General features: G+C 39.7%; 1 protein-coding gene across 7 annotated transcripts in view; it reads right to left on the reverse strand.

Moving 5' to 3' along the window:
- Nucleotides 1-3,167: 3,167 nt before the first annotated feature.
- PKP4 (plakophilin 4) overlaps nt 3,168-25,501 on the reverse strand; it is a 101,586-nt gene continuing 79,252 nt past the window's right edge. For all 7 annotated transcript variants that reach the window (XM_040603807.1, XM_040603806.1, XM_040603808.1 and 4 more), the window contains 11 exons: nt 16,316-16,499; nt 14,865-14,982; nt 14,175-14,366; nt 13,855-14,028; nt 12,845-12,995; nt 10,532-10,727; nt 8,543-8,627; nt 8,322-8,439; nt 5,526-5,657; nt 4,741-4,814; nt 3,168-4,147 (listed from right to left, as the gene is read on the reverse strand). In XM_040603807.1, coding sequence (XP_040459741.1) covers nt 3,902-4,147; nt 4,741-4,814; nt 5,526-5,657; nt 8,322-8,439; nt 8,543-8,627; nt 10,532-10,727; nt 12,845-12,995; nt 13,855-14,028; nt 14,175-14,366; nt 14,865-14,982; nt 16,316-16,499 — 1,670 coding nt within the window. In that variant the 3' untranslated portion in view covers nt 3,168-3,901. The remainder of the gene's footprint in view (nt 4,148-4,740; nt 4,815-5,525; nt 5,658-8,321; nt 8,440-8,542; nt 8,628-10,531; nt 10,728-12,844; nt 12,996-13,854; nt 14,029-14,174; nt 14,367-14,864; nt 14,983-16,315; nt 16,500-25,501) is intronic.

A 25,501-nucleotide genomic window follows, 5' to 3' on the forward strand; every position in this document is an offset into this window, starting at 1 on the left:
TCGGTGCTCTCGCTGGTGCTATATGCCTCTGTGTGTGTGTCTGGAAGGAGTATTTTAGGATATATCCTAGATCTTTGTGGTACGCTAAGGTGAGTCACTCCATTTCTCTCCCTTTGAGCACACAGGAGAAATTTTCTAAGGCAGTGCAAGACGCAGCACTTACATTTAACTTCAGTTACAGAGGACTTGGTATGAAACAGCCAGACCCAGCATGGGCAGAAGTGATCTGCTGACTAACGTAAATCCCTAGTTGAACCAATGAAATGCATGGTTATTAAAAAAGTCAGATACTGTATCCAAGGAAAGGTACAAGCCAATGACAATTCAGGCATACCCTTCAAGACAACTAATGTAAGTCAAAGAATCATCTTATGACCCCATCCTGAAAATAATTTCTCGTCAGTCTGTTCATGTCAGAATGTTGAGAATTGTGAACATTCATGTGTTACTTACATTGCCTGAATTGTTCATAATGCAGCCAGAGCCCCGGCCGTGCCTGGGCTGCCCCCCCAGCAGGGCCGGCAGGGCGAGGGAGGGGGCTCTGCCCCTCTGCCCCGCTCTGCTGAGACCCCCCCGCAGCGCTGCCTCCAGCTCTGGGACCCGGCATAAGGGGGGCACGGAGCTGTGGGAGCGAGCCCAGCGGGGGCCACGGAGATGGGCAGGGGCTGGAGCCCCTCTCCTGGGAAGCCGGGCTGGGAGAGCTGGGGCTGTTCAGCCTGGAGAAGAGCAGGCTCCGGGGGGGCCTTAGAGCAGCTCCCAGCGCCTGAAGGGGCCGGCAGGAAAGCTGGGGGGGGGGCTTCTTACAGGGGCACGTGTGACAGGGCACGGGGGTGGCTTTGAGCGCAGAGAGGGCAGATGCAGGTCAGGTATCAGGAAGAACCTCTCCCCGTGAGGGCGGCGAGGCGGTGGGCCAGGCTGCCCAGAGCAGCTGTGGGTGCCCCATCCCTGGCAGTGCTCCAGGCCAGGCTGGATGGGGCTGGGAGCAGCCTGGGCTGGGGGGGTCCCTGCCCGGGGCAGGGCTGGGAACTGGGTGGGCTTTAAGGTCCCTTCCAGCCCAAACCGTCCTGTGATTTTATGCTAATGGCCACTTTTCATTCAGGCAGAAGTAAAGGCCTCAACAAAAAATCCCCTACCAAACTATCTCTTTAGGGGCCAGGATTCTTTTGAACCTATTTAAAAAAAAAATGATCCCAATTCTGTTAGGATTCACTCCTTCAGTGTATTGTATTTAGACTTTTTACAAGACAGAATCACAGCCACGTGTTACTTTCAGCACTTGTTTCCCATCGTTCTCTGGCATTCAGCGAGTGTGACCGTGTCACTGAGGTCAATGCTTTCAGTTGTCCTCCACGGGAGTTACTTCCACAGAAGAACACGTACAAGCCTGCTGTTGAGTCTCACTGTACACCTCCTCAATCCTTCTAATCCAAATCATATTTAACTCCTTGCTTTTGAAGTTTAATTTCTTTTTCTTTCACCATGTTTGCAATTATTAGAAAGTAGTGAATTTCCCAGGGCACTATTAACTTCCAAATTAGCATCACCTTCTCCTCCGGACATCCACGTTTTCAAAAAGGTATCAATTTTTATCTTTCTCAGTGGAGTATCAATCTGAATATAAAATGAATACAATGCATTTTAAAAGCATTCAACTTAAATTTATGCTCCTGGCATTATGAAACAGGCCTAAAAGCCAGACCGCGCTATGGAAAGGAACAACAAAATGAAACTGTGCCCTATTGCCTCCCCACTTCCACGCACTGTCTGAAACTACACGTACAGGGAAATTAACCAACAAGTATACTGTACAGGTCATTTTAATCAGTATAGCACCAAGACATAATAAATAAATGAGACCAATAAAACCAAAAGAAAACTAACATAATGAAATATGTATGCGTGTGTATGTATATATTTTCTATAGCATGAAAGATCCAAATCGAGGGTGCCGCCCCAAATCTTGCTGGTTTTGATCCTGATGAAACTGCGTCAGATGAGAAGCAAAAATCATTCCATCATACAGCGGTTTTGTTGAAATTACTACCCCCCTCTGTTTTGGAGTTATTAGCAGATTCAAAGCAGCAAGTAGTAACAGACTATGACCTTTTCAATCTACTATTTTGTTATTTGAAGCTAATTTAAATCTTCCTGGGACAATGAAATGCCTAATAAATACATTTGGCTGAGAGAGCTTACCACCTTTAGTAGGTTATAGGCATACCAGATAATCAGAATTGATCTGCATTAGCCTGCGCACCAAAGCTTGCATGTGCCTCTGGCAGTAGCTAGAGCAGTGATGAAAGATCAGTGGCAAAATTATTGTTACAAGAAACCAACTCAAGTCAAGAAAATGGAAGCTATTTTCTACCTTAAAAGGAAAAACAGAAGTCTTCTAGGAAACAAAAGGCACCTTCTGCAAAATACTGGCCCTCAGCAACCCAGGTCGCGCTGCAGCCGGTGGGAATTGCAGAGCTGTGTATCAAAGTTAAGACCTAACTCACTACTTACACTGCTGTTTAGCCCTTCATTTCTTTTCCCTTTTGCAGTTAGGGGGCTGACGCAGCCCAAGCGATTAAGGAGAAGCAAGATCGCCTTATCATCGAAGCTTGGAGCAGTTCTGCCTACCTTTTCTCATTTCACTGATGCAATTGGGATATCTGGAAACACTGAAAAGTGCAATGATGGGGAACAATAATCACAATTACAGACAGTATAAAGTTAACAGACTCTATGGCATGTGTGTGATTTAGTTACTTAAAATAATAAAATATTTTTATTGTAAATTAGTGCAAGCAGAATGTCAAAATGGAGACCGGAACTTCTAAGAAAGCAAGATCGTCCTGTTTTTGTTGGGGAGAGCAAGGGGAACAGTAGAGGAGTGATGGGGAGAAAATAGGACAGAGACCTGAAATACCTTGGATCACCCATATAAAAAGTAAAAATACTAGTTTAAGGAATAATGGGAGGACAGTGCATGATTTAACACTTTGGTTGGCCAGCGTGACAAATTTCGAAGATATGCACTGAAGAAAAGTGGGGAAATGGCCCAAATGTTTTGATATCTTTAACCTGCTTAAAAGAATGCAACTAGACATCGTATTTGTGGTATTTGTTTCCGAGTATCACACAGAGAAAATAAATAAATAAAAAAATGAAGAGGGAACAGCTTTCCATGGATGAGACTTCCACATTTATTGTTATTCCATGTGCATAGAAAATGGCAGTGAAGTTTCTTATGAAATAGGCAGGGAATGGGAAAGGTGTAGATATACTGGACTGGACTTTGTGCTTCAAAATTACACTATTCATTTTTAAAAGTGGGTTGTTTTTTTCCTTTTAAAATTTCTAACATTTTCTTGGAAATTTTTTTGTGCATGATGTTTGAAATTCCTTTTAAAATGACACACTGCATTACAAACGGATGGCACTTTAAACCAATGTGGCATTTCCATATTTACACCAACAAAAGAAATTTACAAGACGTAATAGCATACAATCTTGACATTTAGTAATAGCAATAAAACAAGGGCATTCATTTTATTTTTTCTGTACAAACTATCAGAACAAGACTTTTATTCACATAAAAAAAAATCAGCGTTAATTTGCTCTGACCTACACACTTTCCAAATTCTTTTTACTCAATTCTCAAACCTTTCATCACATCGCCCACACCCTCACCAGACTACAGGAGCTACAAGTAATTATACCTAACATCTAAACAGAGCAAAAAACCATCCCTTCCAGTTTTCCTTCCTGACAATTCCGCACTCAAAAAAAAATAATTATCTTCCTTGTTCCTTCTTTTATTTCACTTTCACATTTCATAACCAAAACAACAAATGAGGCCATTCCATTTCTTCTCAAGCAAGATGAGAAATACACTGTTGTTTTTTCTTTGATGCTACACCCAGGAGTCGGGTGAACCTGGGTACTGTTCTGCTCTATAAGATCGTCTGGTAGAATAAAAGTCTACATAATTTGTGGTTGATTTCAGTCCATATTGTGTTGTGTAATCTGAAGTAGCAGGAAAGTGAACTCGATCATCAAAATATGGGTCTTCATAGCTATGTGGGGACTGCAAGTATAATCTGTATGCGTCGTAGTTTTTTCTGTTGGTATCTTCTTGACTGTAGTACAATTGCTGATGCTGTTGACAAAATGACAGAAAAATAAGCTTTCAAAATATAATTAGCAGAGAAAATACTTGTTTCTCAAGCTTACACGTACTATACAGAGCCTTTCCCTAAAAAGTTAAGTGCAGCTCTACCAAGATGACAGTAATATAGGTTTCCAACCACCATGAAATGTACCTAATTGTTAAATGAAACTAAAGAGGAAAAACCTCTAAGCCCGCCTGCATGCCTCCTTCTGCACCCACTGGGAAGCTAGAAACTCTTCAAAAGTAGTACATTTAGAGCCTAATTAGGAAGTACAGAACCTGACTATACGTACCAAAAAAACCCTAAAAACCCACAAACCTCAGAAAAGTGGTCTCAGATCCCACAATAACAACACACTAAAATATGTGACTAAGAAAACACGAAGGTAATAGAAGTACATAAGCAATTTTCAGTTTAAGTACACTAATGCCCAATAACAAATTCACTATGCTATAGACAGAGTCTATAAAAAAAAGCGATCTAACATTACGAAACACACTCAAACTCCCTTAAGTTCCATTAAACACTACGTGCTGAGTCCTGTTACCAGTGGCATTTCAGAACAGAATTTTGGAGTCACCTGTAGTCGTCTGTTTTGTTCTCTTGCTGGTGAGGAATAGGAACTGATGTAAATTGGTGAAGGTTTGCTGGAACCTGTGAGAAAACAGGTTATGGCATAAACTTCAGTATTTATTCTTTTGTCTATTTGCTTCTATTTCACCTAGAAGAAATTATGTAGCACCCAAACAATTAAATCTGCAGATTTTGGTATCTACTAATAATATAATATAGTAACACCACATGGGGAAATTTTGTCCCTCAGCAGTAAATTGAAACCAAGAGGCTTTTTTGTGTTACTGGTTTTGGTTGTCCAGACTGGTAACCTTTAAAGCAAGGAATTTCCTTATCTTTATTCACTGTCTCTATTATTTTGCAACTCATGTCAAATAGCGAGAAGGAAACGGTAGATGAGGAAAAAGATGAAATCTTGATATAATTTAATAATATAATAGTATACAACCTTGCATCATTCTTATTTATAACATAATAATAACAAGAATGTGCGTAATAGAAGAAATCTATGTAATAGGATTTCAAATAAAAATTCCAAACACCTCTAACCTCTCAATATATAAACAGATCTTCTCTTATTCTGGTAATGTGTGCAATTTTAAATAAAATAGCAAAGACAGATGAAAAAACTGCTCTGTTCCACATGCAATTAATACAATGAATAAAAATGGAAAACAACATTAAGTAGTAAGAAGCCTGCTAATGCAACTGTCCATATTATGATTGCATAAATGCCTCATATGAGGAATATTTATGTATTCCAGTTAAAAGTTCACTGAACTGCTCTCTTACCAGTATATACGTCTTTATGTGTAATGACATCGCCTTGGTTGTTATAATACTGCATAGAAGGTTGCATTCTATCGTATTCAGAGCGGGGTTCTCTAATTCCTAATAAAGCCGGTGATGATGATGTGCTGCCAACTGATTAAAAAAGAAAGATTATCAGCATATGCAACAAAAGCTTTTCCCATACCTAACCTTCTCTTTATTTTCTCCTCATCTCTTTCTTCCTTGAGGATTAACAAATGAGAGAGATGTGGGTAATGGACAAAACAAGTACATCGTTTTTCCTGGATGAAGAACTCCTGTGCCAAAGCTATCAACAACATACCACGAGATAAGAATTTTATACTTTAACGGTGAGTCACTGCTCTGTGATGCTTACAACTGAAATAAGAGACCCTGCCCATTTCAGTCTGCATATGATATAATTTGTTTGCGTTATGATGATGACACTCCTGCTAATGTCTGCGATTTTAAGGAAGTTATACTTAAACACACTAAGTCCATCCTATCGCTTGGGACAGGACAGAAAAACTGTCAGTCTGCCTGGCTGAAGTGATCCACATAAACTCTTGCATTACTGTTCTGCAATTAGCATGCAGAAGCGTATCTTGGGCACTTTGCAGTCCAGGTGGCTGACCACCATAGCAGCAATGAATGACTGACTTGAAATTCTTACAGTGAATATGTCCATCTCTACCGTAGTTGTAAAACATTTGTACCGCTAAATCTTCCCTCTTTTACAGACCACTTAGGTTCTGTTGGCTTAGAAAGACTTGGTAACACAGCAGAAAAATACCTCAGAAAACTTGTAGAAATTTTGCTTCAAAATATTAATCAATGGTACTTTCTTCCATTAGCTGTGTCCATTACATCATATCTCACAATTTTGTGTGTTATTATGGATAGTTTAAATACTGATACTATCCTGGCATATTCACAGCTAAAAAAGCTACATTTGGGGGTGTCATTAAAATTCTGACAGGGGTCAACGTAATGTGCATGTTAGTAATTGAGTGACCAAAAAAAGAACAACTGTTACAGGCCTAGTGTAGCTGTTCTACCATGCATCTCCTATTGTGTCTGCTGTCACCAGCAAGGCTGCTACTGCAGTACCCTCTGTGGACACGTTCTTTGCACCAAACTTTCACCTTACCAGTTTAAGCTTGTTCATGCTCTGAACAGAAAAGCAGATGCTTCCTAACAGGATTTTTTAAGTGTTCTTTGAAATACAACAGACTCCAAATAGTATGTTAGAGCTGCCCATTTCACTTTCTACTTTTGTTCAAAGAAGTGGGAGTAATGCAGTTGTTCTGCCAGCGTATCTTGGGAGAAAAAGTGCTGAGAAATGTATGTGGCAGTAGGTACTGGAATATCCTTTTACACTTTGGTAGAATCTGGTCACCTCCCTGAGCCCAAGCCGAATTTGCTTCCTCGTCATTGCTGATTTTGAGAAGGTATTTTTGGCTCTGGCATTAGATACATTGCTTAAACAGTCTATGACTTCAAGGTAGCGTTCTGATGCCAGTATGTGCAACCTGGCAACTGGGTGTAAAAGCAAAACCTGCCTCCAGTATCACCTGGTTTGAGAATGACAAAGATACCTGGTCAGGACATTTTTTTGGAATCCCGGAGGTCTGGGAGAAAACGGAATGTGGAACACAGTGAGATCAGAGTAACGCAACCCTCCAGAACTGGTAACTGCAGACTGCTGTTGTATGGCACTAGACAAAGGAATCAGTCTTGTATGTTGTACTGTGGTGGCTGAGAGGAACCCTGGGCATGAAAGGTACGCTTTCTTTCCATTCCTAAGACACTGCAAGTATACTTCTCATACAAAAATAAATTTCTGGTCTATTCCTTGTTTTTTAAGTCAGCGATGTTGTGAAGGAATGTGTGAGGGCTGTTACTTTTATGTAAAGTAATTAAACAACAGTATTGTAGGAAGCGGTCACTTATTTTAGCAGTCATGGTAGGTAGATATTTCTTGGTATTAACAGAGATCTATTCACATAAAAAAAGAAGAGTACATTGGATAAAACAAAATGCCAATGAAGACAACACATACGACTTCAAGTAGGTTTTGTTTCAGCCCCCTCACGAAGATCTAAACCCTAGCATTGAAGATATTAAAGGCACAAAGGCGAGCAATAAGGAGTCACAAAAGTAAGATTTTTGTATTTGTTTTGTTTATCCGAATGGGACATTACATAATAGAGAATGAAAGTAGGTTCCTCACTGTTGGTCTTTTGCTTTCTATGCTATCAAGTACCCGTGTTCTGTGAGGCTGCATCTACAATGCCAAGTCATACAGCACAGGAGTAGCTTTGTACAGGGAAATACTTGGTAACAAAGGGCAGGTGTGTACTGTGAGGATTTTATTTAGCACCAAATCTAACCTGGTCCCATGACCTGAATGCCCATTAGCAGCTGGAGTATATCAGTGGTCTGGACGCACACCATCTGATTCTGTTTCATCCAAAAGGAATACAGTTCACACATGCTGAGACTGCAGTTTGATTTGTGTTAAGGAGTAAGTGGGGAGACGGGCTTCAAAGTGCTGCTTATTCAAACTAAAATGGTAATACAGAGACATCCGTAAGTCCTGTGGAATCTGAAGCCTGACAACAGCAACAGCGAAGGTAACTTTCAGAGTATGTGAAGTATTTCACGTCTAAATACAGGAGAGACAGCATGACCTCTGTGTTTTAGACAGTTAGTTGTAAACTGAGAGGCTATTTGAGTCAAAAAAAAAGATACCAGCTACCCCTTCAGTACAGCTCTTTACACTTCTTGACTGACCTGACTGTATGACAGGTGACATCTGTTGATTTGTTGTTGATAAAGAAGGATGTGATTTGAATCTCTCTCGCTCTAGTGTTGATACTGGTGTAATAAAATGACTCTGATTCCATCCATCCTGTGGAGTGGCAAAAAGAAAAAAAAACCATCAAAATTGCTTTCCAGTAAATTAGGAATTTTTGTAGAACTATTTTCCAGTGTAGGCTAATTTTGTAATTTACCTTTTTATAAATGCTACGGAGATCTCGGTATTGCCATAATGTATTCAGTACCTGGGCAGCTGCCTTGACAACTTTCAGTGATGATCTACGGAAGTAAAGTATATTACATTATTAGAAATTTCACTTAAAAAGAACAGCTTTCCTGAGCTACATAATGACCTAAACCTTGATGCTATGAAGCAAGTCAGGTCATCTCTCCAGGTGTCAATAATGCACTCCTGCGTTACCACAATGTGAACACAGCTGTGTCAGCAGCCTCATCAAAAGCCTGGTGCAGAACTCGATTAAACATTACAATCTTCTCCCTCTCCAGCCTAGAAATTTTCCCTTCAGTGAAAACAAGTGAGGAATACAGACAGAAAGGCTGAAAGAGCTACTGTCATTGTCTGCAAGAATTAAACATCATGAAGAGAAACATTCTGTTTAGTGCGTTTCATAAAAATGGAGTCTACATACCTTGAATTGTTGTACAAAATTCCTAACTGTAGAAAATGAATAAACAAATAAAAGAGAACTGGTGTTAAGTCTCCAGACATTGTCATAGTGAGGCTTTGTTTTCAGTTCTGTGTAGCACTACTGAAAACTTTTATTGGTTGGGGAAACACTTTCCCGCTCTCGAGGGCAAGGCTAGGAAAACTGGTCTAGCTATTACTAAAAATAAAGTCATGCCACCTTATTAAAGAGAAATGGTAGTAAGCTGGTGGTGGTACTGAAGTAGTGATTTGACATTAAATGTCACAGCACGACATCTGTGTAAATGTACACCTTTTTCTGTCACTGTGAAGATTCATCCAAATACAGTTATTGGAAGAAAGAGTGAAAACAATGGCAGTTGATAGCATTAATCTATGAGTAGACACTCAGTATGTTCACAACATGTTAAATTTGTTTAGTGTACCCTGTTGCCTCATAAATGTAAGTGCAGATGCAACTTTACATGTTGTCTCCACAGACCAATGAAGTCATATAAAGGGTCACTGCATTCACACCCACACTTGAAGTGAGTCTATGTCCTTTGAACATAGGAAGGAAGCACATCTTGGATGCTCAAAATACAACCCAGTTCCTTCTGAGACAAAGACTTCGGTAAAAATGTGGTATGTTTAATTCACACTGACCAACTTCTCTGAGAAAAGATCCTTTTCTCTCCTGACATCTGATCAAACACAGTGGGAACAGTACACCATGCTGACTGTATCATCAGCTTTCTGCTATCCGTAGAAGAGGGATCTGTGGTACCTGGCTTACACAAGAGTCCTGCTAATACGATTTGCATCATATTGCTAAGAAGTACGGAGCAGTGATGCTGAGCAAAGCCATATGGGGCCTATGAGGCTGACTTAGTGCTGACCCTGCCTGACCTGGGAGCCGTTGCATGTTCCTGTTCCTTGACGCTCAGCTGTCCGGTTCTGAAAGGTTTTTTCACTACTAAATTAACCCAACACCTGATCAAGCCCAGCACTGAACTAGTTAACAGAAACCCTAGCGCAGGGGCTGGCACAGCCAGACCCCAGCAGGTCTGCAGTCACGCCTTCTCAACCAGCATCTGCTTTGCAGCCCTACCTGGGCAAATCCCGCGGGCCAGGAAAACTGCACGGCCGGCCAGCTCTTCCTTACCGCCTACTGAACGGCCACACTAGATACAATTAATAGCTATTGCAATACATCCTGAATATTCCATTGATCTCGTAGATGTTTAACAGGGGACATTTTTTTTTTAAAATACCATTTAACCTGCATATAGGCCCCACTAATGTGATTACTGCATGCAACTGTAAAAACCTCCAACAGTTTTAGAGAATACATTGCAAGAGAATGGTGGTACTGACTGCCTCTTCTTTCCCAGCACAAATCGTGTTTTGTTAGCTACCTGATCAGGACAGCAAAAGTAGATCCTTTTTTTAACTCAAAAAAACCCATTTCCCACATTCTTAACCATCCTAGATGGAAATAGAAACAATCTAGGTATGAACTTTGTTGCCTACTTGCCTGTCACCTCTTCCTTTTGTGATGTTCACCAGTTTTTCTATCCCTCCAGTATCAGCGAGGGCTTTGGCATTTTCCATGTTTTTACTAGTGACCTCATGCAAAGCACAGCAGATTGCTGCTACGGTCTCATCAGACAATATGCTTGGACCATTGCCTCCTGGAAGTCGGTTAACCAGATCTCGCATAGCATATTTACCTATAAAAACCCATCAACAGAACCAAGTAAAAAAAAAAACAAACATTTTAGTAATTAAGGTTTGAAACTACAGGACTCATCACAAATCTGCATCTGAAAGCAATAAAAAGAAACGCAGCATCAAAACCGTGGAAACCTTTCAAAAATTCACATTTTACACAGTCAAGAGAGACTAGAAATCAATTTTTGAACTTTTTTTCCTTTTAGTTTAAAAATGTGAGGAGTTGAATTTTTGCATTAAAACACGAGCATTTGAGAAAGCAGAATCATCCAAGGAAAAATGTTACACTATTTACTATGATTAAAGAAGCAGTGCATATTCCTAGGCTTCATTTATGGGACGGTTAAAGAAATCCTTACAGTAACTTGGGATTTTTCTCCTTTCAGACATTGTCTCCACATTCTTCGTTACCCCTAAGAGATCAGATCTCAGCTCTTCCAGATTTCAATACTGACTGATGCGCAGGAATAATCACACTGCAGACAAAGGGAATTAACTAAAGGCAAGGTAATGCCCCCCCCCCCCCCCTTTAAGCTGTGCTGTTTATTGAATGATTAATTGATTTTATTGAAGATGTATTTGTACACAACAGTGCAAAATGAATAAGCTTTACACAAAGCCAATAGCCAGCCATCTGCATAATGTGCTTGGGGTGAGGGGAAAAAAATCCAAAAAGGAATTGTGCAAACACAAGGAAAAACTTTTCAGACACACTGTAAACCATCACCAACAATGCTGCATATGGTAGTACCTGGTCACTGCCAATCTTTTAGCAAGCTCATCAACACGTTTGCATATACCAGTTTATATTGTTATTTGTTGGAGTCCACAGTCTCTTGTTTTCTTCATAGTTTAGACTGTGTAAACCCATTACTCCTGCCCCTTCCAGTGGCAGTAAAGTTGCATAAAACAGATGACTAGCATGGGGTAATTTATGTCTCACTTCATGTCTCAAAATATTTTATACAAAGAGTAGTTTCAGAGTGTATCTGGAAAGCCAGTAATTCTTTCATAGTTAAGGATTCGACAGGGCGAGGGAACAGGCAGAGGTGCATTCTTGAACTGGGAAGTTCTGCCAGGAACGGGAAAAAAAGATCCTGAAAAAAGAGTATCACCTGAGCATGACCTGTATGTCTGGTGCTACAGAACAGAATTTTCTTTTTACCAAATTCTTTTGCAGGTAATATCTGTGCTGCAAGAAAGCTTGTTCTGAACATCAACAATGGAGAAGCTTCAGAAATATATATATTAAATTCTGTTCACCTGCATTTATCTTTTTAAGAATAATGATACTCTCATCTGTATAAATAGTTGTTATATACTTATCCCACCAGTCTAACAAGACAGAAAATACTTCTGTAACAAAAATGAATTTTTTTTAGATCATGACATTGTGTTAGCAGGGTTCACTTAGGCCACAGCAGTCTGAAGCTGAGGGCAAGGCATGTTCAATGCTTGCCATAATAGACTGAGATTCCTGATCAAGGCAGGAAAAATGTGGGGTTTTTTAAATGCTAGATGAGAGGCACAGATGAATGCTTGAAGAATTAAATACTAAAATTGAAAAAAGAGAAACAGTAAGTTTTTCTAGCAAGCACCCTTGATTACTTAATTCAGCAAAGACATATATATGATACCCTACATCTGGGTTTTCATGGAAATATTTTACTAGGAGAGGATTTCTTCCCTCTCTCCCTATCCAGTACTATCAAATAAAGTATTTACTGATGTAGTGGCAGCAGAGCTGTCCTATCCTTTTAGAATATGTAAGGGACCTCAAAACCCTCTGAGAAGGTTACCACTTAGCTCCAAGGAAGTAGTTGTGTTTTCCATCACATTTTGTACTGACGGTTTCCTGTCCAGTTTAATTTAGCTGCGGTGACTTCCATCTGTTGTAAAGAGATTGCCATGCAAGATGGCTAAAGGCAAACTAAAATGTCAGTATTACTCCAAAAAGCTACTGCTGTCAAAAAGATTAATTTCTGTGACGCAGCTGACAGGATATAGGAAAATCAAGTATGCTGTTTCTACTGATAGAATCTCATCCTGGTATATTTTCAATACAAGGTCTGACACATTGGTAATGGTGCTTTCTTCAGCACAGTTCTGTACGTACCAATAAGCTCCTTATTACGAACATCTAATGCCATATTCCTTAAGGCAGTTGCCACAGATGAAACAACTCTGTCATTATCCATTCGCAGCAGCTCCACAAGGATTGGTAGTCCTTTTTCTTTTCTTACAGCAGCTCGAATGTATGCTGCAAACTACAATAAACTCCAGTTACTCACAAACCTACTACAACATTCCAACTGAAGTAAGAATTACAGCCTAGTAAGAGATTAAGTATGTTAGGAGACATTTTCCAAAGAAAAGATGACACGTCAAATGCATGTCAAATGTCTTTTCTATTATTATAAAGAGCTGGCTCTGTTTCTCACCCATTCCTCTTACAAAGCCGTGTTTAAAAAAAGTAGTCTAAAAGACAAAATAGCTTAATAGATTACAAGTCATTGAAAAGGGAACAGTTTGATGGTTTTTTTTTTCCTTTTTTTTCTAAATACCAATTCTATAATGGTCATAAAATGAAAAAGTCTAAGCTTTTTTTCTATAAGCAAAGGAAGCAATTGTGGTTTTTTTTTTAATATATCCGTGACAAATACATAACATTAATGAAGTGCTCTCATGCGGTGCTTTTGTAACATACTGTATGCAAGGGCCACAAGCAAGAACGTATGGAAGAAATAATACAAATAATAAAGCAAATACAAACAATTTATTTATGCTGGTCTTATTCTGACAGTACCTTCCCACCAGAACTCACACCTAGATGCTAGAAGATTATTTTGACCTAATGTGCACTGGAAGAAAGCTTTTTCTGTTTATTTAAAATAAATGGTACCAATTTCAAAGCCAGTATCCATATTGCTCTTCCTGTCTACCATCTTTGTTGTTGCTTTTCACTGTGGAAATAACATTATGGCAGCACATAAGCACTAATGATGTGCACTAGAGAGAGACACTCAGATGCATACTAGAAAATCACATTCCTTCCAAGCGCATTTCAATATCTTACTAAAAAAGCCAGCTAAAATATGACTGGAGGAAGAGTAGGAATTCACATACCTTCCAGTTGCCCGCAGAAAGATTCTGGAGAGATCCTGCAGAGCCCTCTAGAGTAGCAGGATTGGAACTTTCTGCTAGAAGCGTTAGGTACGGCTTCACCACAGATGGGTGCCACAGCATTTCCACCCCTTTAGGGGACTTGGAAAATCCTGGTATAGGGCCAACTCCATCCCACTGAGAAGTGAACATACATTTGTAACTAGATGAAACCTCTGGATTTTTTTTCAATATATGATAGTTTTTCTTCAAGTGATGTACTCCTCCCCCACCATTAGCTAAACCACAGTTGACAGATTTGTAATACAAGGAAAACGGCAAACCTGATCCTCCTGTGAAGTTTTTTTTTTCTTCTTCTTTTTCTTCCCCCAGCAACTTGGCTCTGAATCTTTGCTAGGTGATTCTTTTCCTAACAAGTCATCCAATTCATTGATACCCAGCAGACGTGCCTGAGGTACTTCTAGTTCCAGACGGTAAGAAAGGTTTCTCAAGGTACAAACACAATTTTCCACTGTCTGAAGCCAAGCCAGAAAGATGTCATGTAATTAGTTACTTTCTTACACAGTGATACAGCAAACCAAACAAATCAAGTAGAGGTGAACAGGCATTTGGAGCACAAGCACTAAATTCCAATTCTGGGCCTTGGGTTTCTTTGTCTGTTTCTCTGTGAAAACTGCAATCTCTCTTCTGATACCCTCAAATACGAAAGTATTTATAATAGTAATCTCTCCCATAGTGGCTTATTTTTTAGTATTATGAAAATGAAAAGCACAAGAGCTTATTATTATTTTATTAAAGAATGAATACTTCAACACTGATGAAAATGAAAAGTGCTGAAAAATTGCAGCATATTATGCAACAGAATTTGACTGTGCATCAGTGAACTGGGGTTGGGAGAGAGGACCAGTTGAGCTCGGTGCACCACAGAGCGAAATTTTATTATACAACCTTGAAGGATCCTATCAGGCATACAGTTTATCGCTAAAATTCATTTAGATGAAACATGCACACACCTTGCTGTCATAATCTGACGTGTTCACACACGTGTGGATCACATACAGCAGCGAATCAACCAACCCCTCGCAAGACCTCATCTGTTTCCGGGCTTCTTCACCTGCGGAGCTTAGATTCCTAACGGATTGAAATGATAGAGGAACACGGTGTATGCACAGACAGACAGTCATCTTATTAGATAATCTGCAGAGTTTCTTTATACAGCCGATTGATAATCGAGAAGTTAAAAGCAAACACTGCACTTTGTGCAGTAACCCACCCCCAGTTCTTGGAGAAGATAAATATGATTCAAAACTGCAATACCAAGACAGCACTGACTCGTGAACAAAACTGGCCATAAGCAGAACCCCTTTCCCACAGACTTTTCCCTTCCAAGCCCTCCTCTGTTGTACAAGCCCAAATCTATGGTTTGTACGTGCTGCAGAACAGATTGCTGAGCTTGTCTGTGCTATAAATATCCTTCGTTGCCTCTTCTTTAAATTGGATCCATTCCGTGGTCCGTTCTGTGATGCAGCCTCATTAATACTTGTAGTAGTACTACGCAGACAGAAGTATAAATTAGGGTGTGAGGAAAGGAAAAGGCTGCACTGTGCTTGAGAATAAGCAGCAAAGGATGTAGGAAAACATTTGCCTTCAAGGCCACTATACTGCAAAACCTGACGTTTACACTGTAACTGGATGCACGCTGAAAATGGTACCGCTCCTCAAAAAGGCTGCCGTGCCTGTCACAGGGGTGCCTTTTCTCTACATATCATGTTTACACTACTATGCTAGAACAAAACTATGTTCAAAAGCAGCATAAAACTTGTCATCTTGAAAAACAACAACAAAAAAGTAGTTTATGAAAATTTCCTGAAGTTTAGAAGGGTTACCAAAAGCAATTCCAGTCCTGTTTAAACTCAATGGCTTTATTCTACTGTTTAATGGAAGACAGTTTGAAATCTAATAAATAAAAATTATAAACAAACCTAGCAATGAATAGAAATAGCTTGTATACTGCCCCAGCCCTTGAATTACCTTTTTAGATATTTTAGTTTGGCTTTTATTACTCTGAGTACTTTTTTTTTCTTCTTACTGTTGTTTGAGAAATCCCCAAAGGGGATAGTCAAACAATTCTTTATGGATATGTACGCATATACAAACGTATTTATTTAAATGTATACAACAATAAAGAATCACCAAATCCACAATTTTTTCCCTAAATAACATTCATAAGCCTTACATACAATACAAAACCTGCAGTAAGTAACAGGGGAAAAGTGCAATGATCACAATTCATAAAAAACACAACACAAATTTAACCACTAGCTATTATATTTAGCATCTCTTAGTGACTAGTTTTGTACTTCTCAACGTAATTTATAAATGTCTTAAAAATTACAGTACAAAAAGGACCTGCTAGATAACATGATTACTTTATAAAAGGCAGTATTTTAGAACAGCAAATTACCTCAGGCATCCTGTAGTATTGCGTAGCACTAGGGAGGTCTGGAATTTAATTTTATGATCATCGTCAAAGGAAGAACTGTTCCATCCAGAATGTGGCACTATCACAGTGCTTGTCAGCGTTGACAGAGCATCTCTAATGATTGTCATCTTCACTGCATCGCATGAAGACAAGTTCCAGAGAACCCCTGAAGAAAAGATTTCCCTTGCAGTGAGGTCAGACAAGGCTTGGCGACCAAACACAAAGCAGCAGCAACAACTTAAAAGACATCACTTTAATACAGGAGAAAGAAATCTACCTATGCAAACCCAAAACAAATGTTAATTAGTCTGCAACGTAACTTTAATATTATTCCAGCATTATTGGTCAGTAAGTGGTCTGCAAAGCTGCCAGTAAAAGATTCACTTCACAGACTGAAGTAAGTATTTCTACACTTCAGATTGTAACATATTCGAGAGCCTTCACTCTATCTGTCTTGCTGCTGCGTAAGCTCTTTGACGGAAAGGCTGGAGTGCGAGATGATCATCAGAATAACCCTAACAGATCAGCAGTTAGGTCTCCCACAATACTGAGAAGGAAAACATGTGCATCAGTGATAAATACTCTTAAGGAAAAATACTCCGCAGAAACGCACACCGACTGCCAGGAGATGTTCCCTTCTTCCTTTCCTGAGGTACAGCTCATCCTACTACCTGCCTGGAGAGGGGAAGCCCCCCTCTCTGCACTACAGGAGTCTAGAGGAGTGTCCCCTAAACATAAAACGTACCCTCTACGTGTAAAGGGAGCCAAAATCTGTCTTTTTTTTAGTATGCCAGGCAACATGAAAAATTAGTACAAGCTGGTATAAACGCACCTCAGCAGACACTTCTGTATAGATTTGCCAGATTAATTCAGCACCAAAGTTCATATAAAACAAAAAACCAAAAGTAATTTAGTCATTCACTATTAACTAGTTTTATTGATGTCTGTCACCTGTACACACATTTGTAGGCGTGCACGTGCAGTCACTGCAGCTGCAGTGGGACACCAGTGACGCTGCCACCTGAGCGTGCCGGCAGGAACGGCTCCCTACACTACCAGCTGGCTCCTCTCCCAGAGGAGGGTTCCAGTGTAGAAGAAAAGGTGTGAATATCTGCTTGAACAGAAAAGAAGAAAGCAGCTGCTTCCAGTAACAATTCATACGGACATCGCAACTATGGGCGACTGTCAGCAGTAGGCTCCTGACACACAGAGGTCACTACTGAACGGTCGCTGCTCTGTTAAGAGGAATGGGTCATGCCTGGTACTTCAGGCAATGGTACAGCCTTCAAGGGAAGGGCTGCTAAAACCAGGCAGCTAAATCTCAAAACCAAAAATACTCCTTACAGATGCCACTGAAACTGCATGCCTGCCGTGAGTGTACAACCCGATCCCCAGCAGTACTTTCATTTGTTGCCTCGTTAGTTCTAGGCAGTCAGCAGTCTGAGAAGGCATATTTGTCAGATGAGAGAAGGCACTTTTCTGAACTTTTCATCCTATTCAGAAAAAGGCATGAATGTCTGACCTCCAAAGGGTGAATCTTTAACAACCCTGTAAGAGGTTTGGGAGAAGGAAGAAACAGATCATTATCCTGATTTATATGAAACCCGGAGATTAAAGTTATAAACTACTTAAAAAGAGACACGGAAGAGATTTGCAATATTCTTGAGAGAGACTGTTTACACTGGAAATCTCTACATCTTTGCAGGCAGAAGTTATCAGCTAAAAGAAAGGTCATAGGAATACAAGAGCAAAAATGAAGCATGAATAATCTATGAACGTCACAGCTGAAAAATCACCAGTGTTTTGCAAAGATGAGGTCTTGTGAAAAAAATTCTGAAAAAATGACAAAGAAGATAGATTGGCAGATGGGTGATAGCCATTACAGTCTTAATTAAAGGTCCCAAGTGTGTGATGTGATGATTCTAAATCAGGCAGAACCTGGAAAGCCAGTATGCAAAGAGGAATTCAAGATGAACTATGGAGGGGGAATATGGTTTTGGTTTGGTTTGGTTTGTGGGTTTTTTTTTCAGTGATAAACGTGGGAAGAATGGCCTGCACTGGTATTACTGCTTTCTTGCACCGTATGCCTGGGATCCTAGATATTTAAGTGCAGAGCTGAACATCCAAGAGCTAATGTGAAAATCCTACAGAAATGTTCTTCCTGGAAACCATAACAAGCAGTCTAGAATATTTTACATTCAACTATCAGCCAAACGGAACTATCAATCTTTATCCTCAGGCAGAATTCAACAGTTTCCTACCCTGCAGAGTCTTCTTGCTCGACACTCAGATACAAAAGTATGAGCTCTAACATAATTATCAGCAGAACTGTACATGCAAGTAATATGCTAAACTAGGCATTTAATCATCTTTCTTCATGAAACACAGCTTAAAGCTCATCTAAATTCTCACCAGGTACTCATCTTATTTGGAACATTTTCTTCACAGACAGTATTTTACTAATTGTGAAGCAGAATAGCTTTATAATATATATGTGTGTATATATGTATAGTGTACATCCAGCAAAAAACCATTAAACAGCATTTCCACAATAGCCCAATAGAATTGCTACCATAAACCATACGGTGTTCAGTTTGACTAGATCTTGAACATTTTGTTTCCTCAGAAATAAATTATGGGAGATCAAGACAGTAAATGTTACAAGAGTTAACAACCCCAAAAGTTCATAAGACAGCAAAATTTTGTAATAGTCACACAAAAATAAGAAAGAAAAATCTTTGCAACAAACATCCTGTTTTTTTCTCTTCAGTAAAACAGTTAAGAGGGGGCTCCACGAGACAGATACATGAGGAGGTTCATGACTGTCTTGACTTCTAGCTATGACACAGGCAGTCAAAGTACTTAGTGTGTGACACATTGGTTCCTGGAGATTCTTATCTCTGTCGCTGAGCTCACACACAAAGCTAACTTGAATGTTTGGATGAAGATTACGGTTGCTGGCGTGGCTGTCCTTGAATAACCCAACTTTCTGCAACAGCTCATCTACCTAGGAAACAGACTTCTTTGTAATTAGGTGAAGACTGTACAATGAACTCTCCTAAGAGCCAGAACACCCTCACAAACTTTTCCGCTGCCTTTTCTAAATCCAAAGCATGTTTGCTTCACTGTGGTTGCTTCAATGGAAAGCAGAATGAGCCCAAGCTTTGAGACGAGATTGTATTCATCATCTATTTACAATAACTTCCCCAAAGACGGATAAAAAACTTTTAACTTTTTTTGGAATCTAAATTAGTATATCTATGTTTTTAAATGCAAAGAAACTACATGGTGATGGATTCAGAAACAGTTTACAGACAATTGTCCTGGCTGCATCGTTGCTGAAGAATCCAGGTGTGGTTTCCCTCAACCAAGTGGCTTTTGAGCTACGGAACCCAAGTGACAAGTGAGACAGATCGAAGGACAACTTTCAAGTTTGTCATATTGTAATTGTGGCCTTAGCTGGACAACAGCTGGAGCACAGCTGGGCAGAAAGGGAGCCAGGCGTGCTGGCCAGCAGCAGGCTCAAGAGGAGCCAGCAGGGTGCTTTTACCAGAAAGTTTGCCTACTTAACAGTTTGATTACTGAAAGCAAACGATCAAATGTATATCCACTTCCGTACCATAAATCTCCTCCATGACGGTATGCCCTTGCTAAAGGTAAGTACTTCATGGGTAACTAACAGTGAGAAATCTAAATCCTTCAGTGGCCTACAGCTTTAAGTTTTTGAAACTGCATTTCAAAATGCAATTTCTGATGCAAACTAGAAATTAGATCTTACCTAAACCTCCTCCCTGCCCCCCCAAACATTTGTTGTTAAAGCAGGTTATGCAAGAGAAAAATTCTGTATTGAGTCTCAGAGTACTATTATTTACTTAATGCATACAGGAAAACAGCACGCTCGATTCTCCGTGGCCTAGCTTTGAAAATATTACTGTATGGTTATTGACACAGAGGGAAATCTTTCGCACTTGCTAAGTATGACTGCATCTAAATATTTACTGGCTAACCTATAGCTTCTGGAAAAGCTGGAGCAGCCGGGTGCTGTGCGAAATGCCAAGGCAACAAGTGGTGACGCACTGCATTCCCCGGCACGGCTGGACCAGTGCTGCCAGTCACTCCCCGCAGCCCAGGGACGTGGCACGCGCCCCTGACCTTGCCTTCCCAGGAGCTCTGTAACCCAGATGCTTGCTAAGAAACTGGAAGAGAATAGCCAGCAGCATCTTTTTGTCATATGTGGGCACAATCTGAGAAGACCAGCTAGAGGACCTCCCTGAACTCGGTCCCCCCCAAGAAGCCCGTTAGAATTTTGCAACTATTACACCTTGTCTGTGAGGATCTGCCTGGGAGCATTCAAAGAGCAGATCACCAGTTCCACAGAGCAACTATGTCAAACCTTGCCCAGAAGCTGGGCTCTCGAGGAGGTAGCCTGATCAAATGATTAATGATGTATCACCTTGTGTTCGTTATGTGAAGGCAAAAGTTCTCACCAGGATACTGTTTCTTAATTTGAAAGAAGTCTTCAGCTATTTATTTTAGAGGAGAACTGTGTATTACTTAGCCCTTTAGCCATCATGTTAAAAATGAGAATATGATATGATTATTTGTAGAGTGCTTACAGAAAGAAACCTTGAAGGCAAAAGCAGTTATAATTTGGGAAGTTTCCATTCAAAGATAAGGAAAATGGTGGTAGAAGCCAGTACAATGCTGCATTAAGGTCTAAGAGACTTCTGGGATGATGGCGTAATCGCATATGTCATTTAAGTAACAGGGCCTTTTTATTCCTCATTGTGGAGGCACACTTATGACCAAGTATTTAACTGTTACAGAATCATCTGCCAAAGTCCAAAGAGACAGTTTGGATAGAGAATGAATTTAGAAAAAATATATTTTTCAACAGCTGCAACTTCCATCATTCTGGAATACTGGTGATCATCCCATTCACAACTCTGTGTAGCAAAAGCAGTGCCAAGTCCATTACCTGCCTACTGTCCCTAGCATCTCTGGTTTGGAAGGAGAGTTTGTGTATAATTCAACTGATTGCTTCAGCTGGCCTCACGTTTCACGCTTAGTCTGTGAATGTACTACAAAATACAGCAGAAAAATCACACTATTAGTGCTTGACATTGGCTAGAGGTGAGGAAAATCTGAGAGAAGGCTAAAGTTCAAAAGATAGCAGCATTACCAAGCATGGATAATTCTTAATAGTAGAAGGAAATAAGTAGGAACAGCACTGGGGTGGGGTGGGGAAACACCAAAAAAGATCAGTAACCTTTGCAGGAGAGTTTAAAATGCCATATGAAAACAGTTCTGTAGTTTTAATGAAAAGTGGAACTTACCATTTTCCTTTTTTTGATCGGGGGTTGCCTGCCCTATGTTTGTATTAAATTCGGACCCTTACGGCTCTCAGAGATCATCATGCTAAAACAATATTTCTGTGAACGTTGTCCAAAATAACCCTACTTGGGAAATTAAAGTCAGTAGCATGATAAAAATTGAGAGCCTTATCTACATGAAAATTTGCAGTTGCTATCATTGACAACGCTGCTTCGGTATTTGCAATGGCTGGATATTTTTGTCATAAAATTTATTTTAGACAAGACAGAAAATTTACCTTGATGTTTGCATCTAAAGTGGCAAGGGACACAAATCTTTAACATGAATGTCCATCTCCAAAGTTTTAGCCAGTCATTTAAATTGATTAGATGGTAAGAATAAAAATGAAAAAAACATTTAATGAATATGTCTCCCTTCTCAAAAATCAGGAAAATTTGCCAAGTCATATTTAATATTACTTACTATAGAAAAAACTAGATGTCTGGCTCTTGAATGAAATATTCTAGCATAAGTATTAAAAAATAACGAAAACATGCAACCCTGATTTAACTGTAGATAAAATGCTTTTAAGAGGCTCAGATGTACCTACAAGATAAAATACAGGTGCTCATATCAAGTTATGTAAACTACTCTGATGAACCAGAATACGTTCTCCTCTAAAACGGCTGAATAGGAGAAATAAAAAACAATGTTCAAGATAAGGTGGAAAGATGAAAGCAGAATAAAAATGCTCAACAGGTTATGCAGAGGTGTAATTCAAGTTTAAAGATGTACATCTTCTGTAAGATCAAGTCCCAGAAAAATCCATATAAAAATCCCAATAGCTTTACTAAAAGAATCTTGATGGAAAGTATATAGGTTTATGCACTAGATCTTAAAATTACCAAAATTTAGGGATTGTACATTGGAGTACTGACAGGGTCAGATGAGTCCTTTAAGTTGACTAACAGAAGTTACTCACTGGAGGTATTTTAGAGCCCCCTCATTTTTTTCCTATCCTGTCCTGAAACAATTTTTTAGAATTGATGTAGCATCACAAATCAGGGTTGTTAAGACAAATATATGTCACGCAGGTTAAAGGGGGACATGGTCCTGGGCAATCTGCTCCAGGTGACCCTGCTCACGTGGAGGGGGATAGATAAGGCGGCCTCCAGATGTCCCTTCCAACCTCACCTCTTCTGTGATGCTGTGAAAACAGAAGCCCAAAGTCTTGTGTAAGAGGGCTCTCAAAGAAGAAATACCTGAAACAGTCAAACCCACTGAACTGCACAGCCTCCTAAAGCAGATCAGGGGGATCTTTCTTTGACCCCATCTGCTACCTTCCTTGACATAACAATACTTGCTGACAGCTGATCTATCGATTGTATTTACAGGGCTTTGAAGTTGTTTTGGACCTCGGATAAATAAATGGAAGATGCAAAGAACAGTACCAGCTAGTGGTGGCTGATAAAAGTACGTCGAACTAACAATAACCTTGTACCTGCGAGCCAACAACAAAACATAACTCTCCAAACCCAATACCATGAATGAAGTGGACAGCTGACACAAGGACAAAGTATTTGAGGTTCGCCTTACAGACGCAGAACAGAGTTCTGTTTTAAAACCATCAACTTCACAACAGATCTCACGTTTGAAGCTAATGGGTGCGTACAGGGTGAGGAAAGCCAAGGTACTCTATATTTTCTAAAAATGATGGCAACCAGAAATAGTACTGGTAGGTGTTTTGAGGATATTTTCCACATAGATTTGGGACAAAAAAAACCCTTGCCCATAAACTTCTGGTTCTCTAGACTGAAACCCCTGATACCTAGAATATATATAGAGGAGAAATCTTAAATAATTTAGATCCCATCCTTGACCCTGACAAGCTTAGGTTAAAGCCAAATGATTTTGACTATCTAACGTAAACTCTGGTGCAGCAAACAAAAAAAAAGGATTGTCTGGAAAATAGGATTGTCTGGAAGACTTTTCTGAGGAACTGACTACAGAAGTGAGTGCTTAAAAGGAGCAGAGCTGAACCAAGGTGAAGAAACATATATACACAATAGTGCAGCAGACAGAGTTTGGTCAAACATTTTGCCCTGAAAATTTGAAAGAATCAGCTTTTTGTTCTAAAGGTCCTGGGTCTCTGGCTCTATGATGCTGGTCAAGCTGTTCCGGTACATATTTAATAATAGCAAGTGATTTTAATTGGTGATGTTCCTTCCTCACGTAGAAGATACTTTAAAAGCACTTGAAATTTCTACAAACTGTAACAGAGCAGAACCAGAGACAATTCTAAACCACTAAGTTTCAGTGATTGAGGTTTTTGGGGTTTGTTTTCTGTTTGTGAGATGTTGTCCCCCTCCAAAGATTCAAAACATTTAGAGAATAACGGAGAAAAGGATTCTTCTCAAGAGGGAAATTACTATTAAAAAGAAAAAGGACAAGACTCTGGAGTAATACAGCCCTCTTCAGTCTTCATGGTTTTGTATCACTTTACTCGGAACACATCTGGAGGTTCAAAGATCCACGATGAAGGAAATGTCTGTCAGTTAGGTCCAGAGACCAACTCTGCATGCCAGCTATGATACTCCCTGTAACACCAGAGGACACTAAACAGCTGATCTGGCTGTATATAGAGAAGACAACTTGGGCGAACTTCTGTGAGGATGACATATGCTTGAATTAACTCACACAATGTACCAAAAATTATGTGGAAACAAACAAAAAGACCTCAAGACTCAGGCAGCAAGGATCAAATTTTGCCCTGGAAATGTGATCTGGACAAGGTGATATGAAGCAGAATAAACAAAACCAAAACCTAAACTGAAACAAAACAAAAGAAACCCCAAAACAAAACAAAAAATCCAGAATCAGAACCATCTAGTGAAAACAGGTAGTTTGGAATCTATAAAGTCAAAACTTAAATGTTATTGCATTTAGTGACTGGATTTGTTTTTAATCAAATCCTACTGCATGTAGATAGGTCAGAAATACTGAAAAATCAACTGAGTTTTCATAATTTTTCATAGGATGCTTTCAACTGGGGAGAAATTATTTATGAAGAACTGTTTTTCCAACACACTAATAGAAACAGTCTGTTTCTGTATCCTGCTTGCTGCACATAATGCTCTGGGGTGGAATGGATGCAAGCGAAGTGCATGTGGGCAGATGGGTCTGTGATCATGCGCAGGACCCCTCCACGGGGCTTGGGGGGTATCACAGAGCCAATGACTTGACACAGCTGTGAAATGCCTCACCTGGTGCTGTGAGGTCCGGAAGACAGCATGCTAATTTAGATCTGCAAGGGTCAAGATTTGGCCTTATAATCAACTGTAGAAACAGAAGGAAAAGGAACAGCTCCGTGTTCTTGAGCACATATCTGCTGTAATCAGAGCCTGGCAAGGTTGTGTCCAAAGCTATCGGGCTTTGTAAACCTCAGCAATTTGTTTGTTTCTGTTCCAGTGTAAATCAAATCAACGCTAGCATTTGCTTTTCTACTGCGCTGACATAAAGAACTCCATGCATATGAAGCATATCTTACATTACTGTTGAAACATGTTGATGTCATACACCTCTCAAGAAAAAGATACGGATATTTTCTCTTGATACCTTTAGCATTCCTTCTGCTAGTCCTATTCTAAAACCAGTATCTTTAAGCAAATAATTGAAAAGAATCATTACTTTAGACAATTTGATGTCTAGCAATTATAAATCCTGAAATAAAAGGTTATGTGATCACCTAGTACAAATTTGTTAAATCTCTAAAAGGTTCAATATATGCTTTTCAGTAACAAGTTTATGCCATCTCGGATGTGCAATTAATAATGCTACTCTGACAGCAGACATCAA

Source organism: Falco naumanni, chromosome 8, assembly GCF_017639655.2.
Source record: "Falco naumanni isolate bFalNau1 chromosome 8, bFalNau1.pat, whole genome shotgun sequence".
Taxonomy (NCBI): domain Eukaryota; kingdom Metazoa; phylum Chordata; class Aves; order Falconiformes; family Falconidae; genus Falco; species Falco naumanni.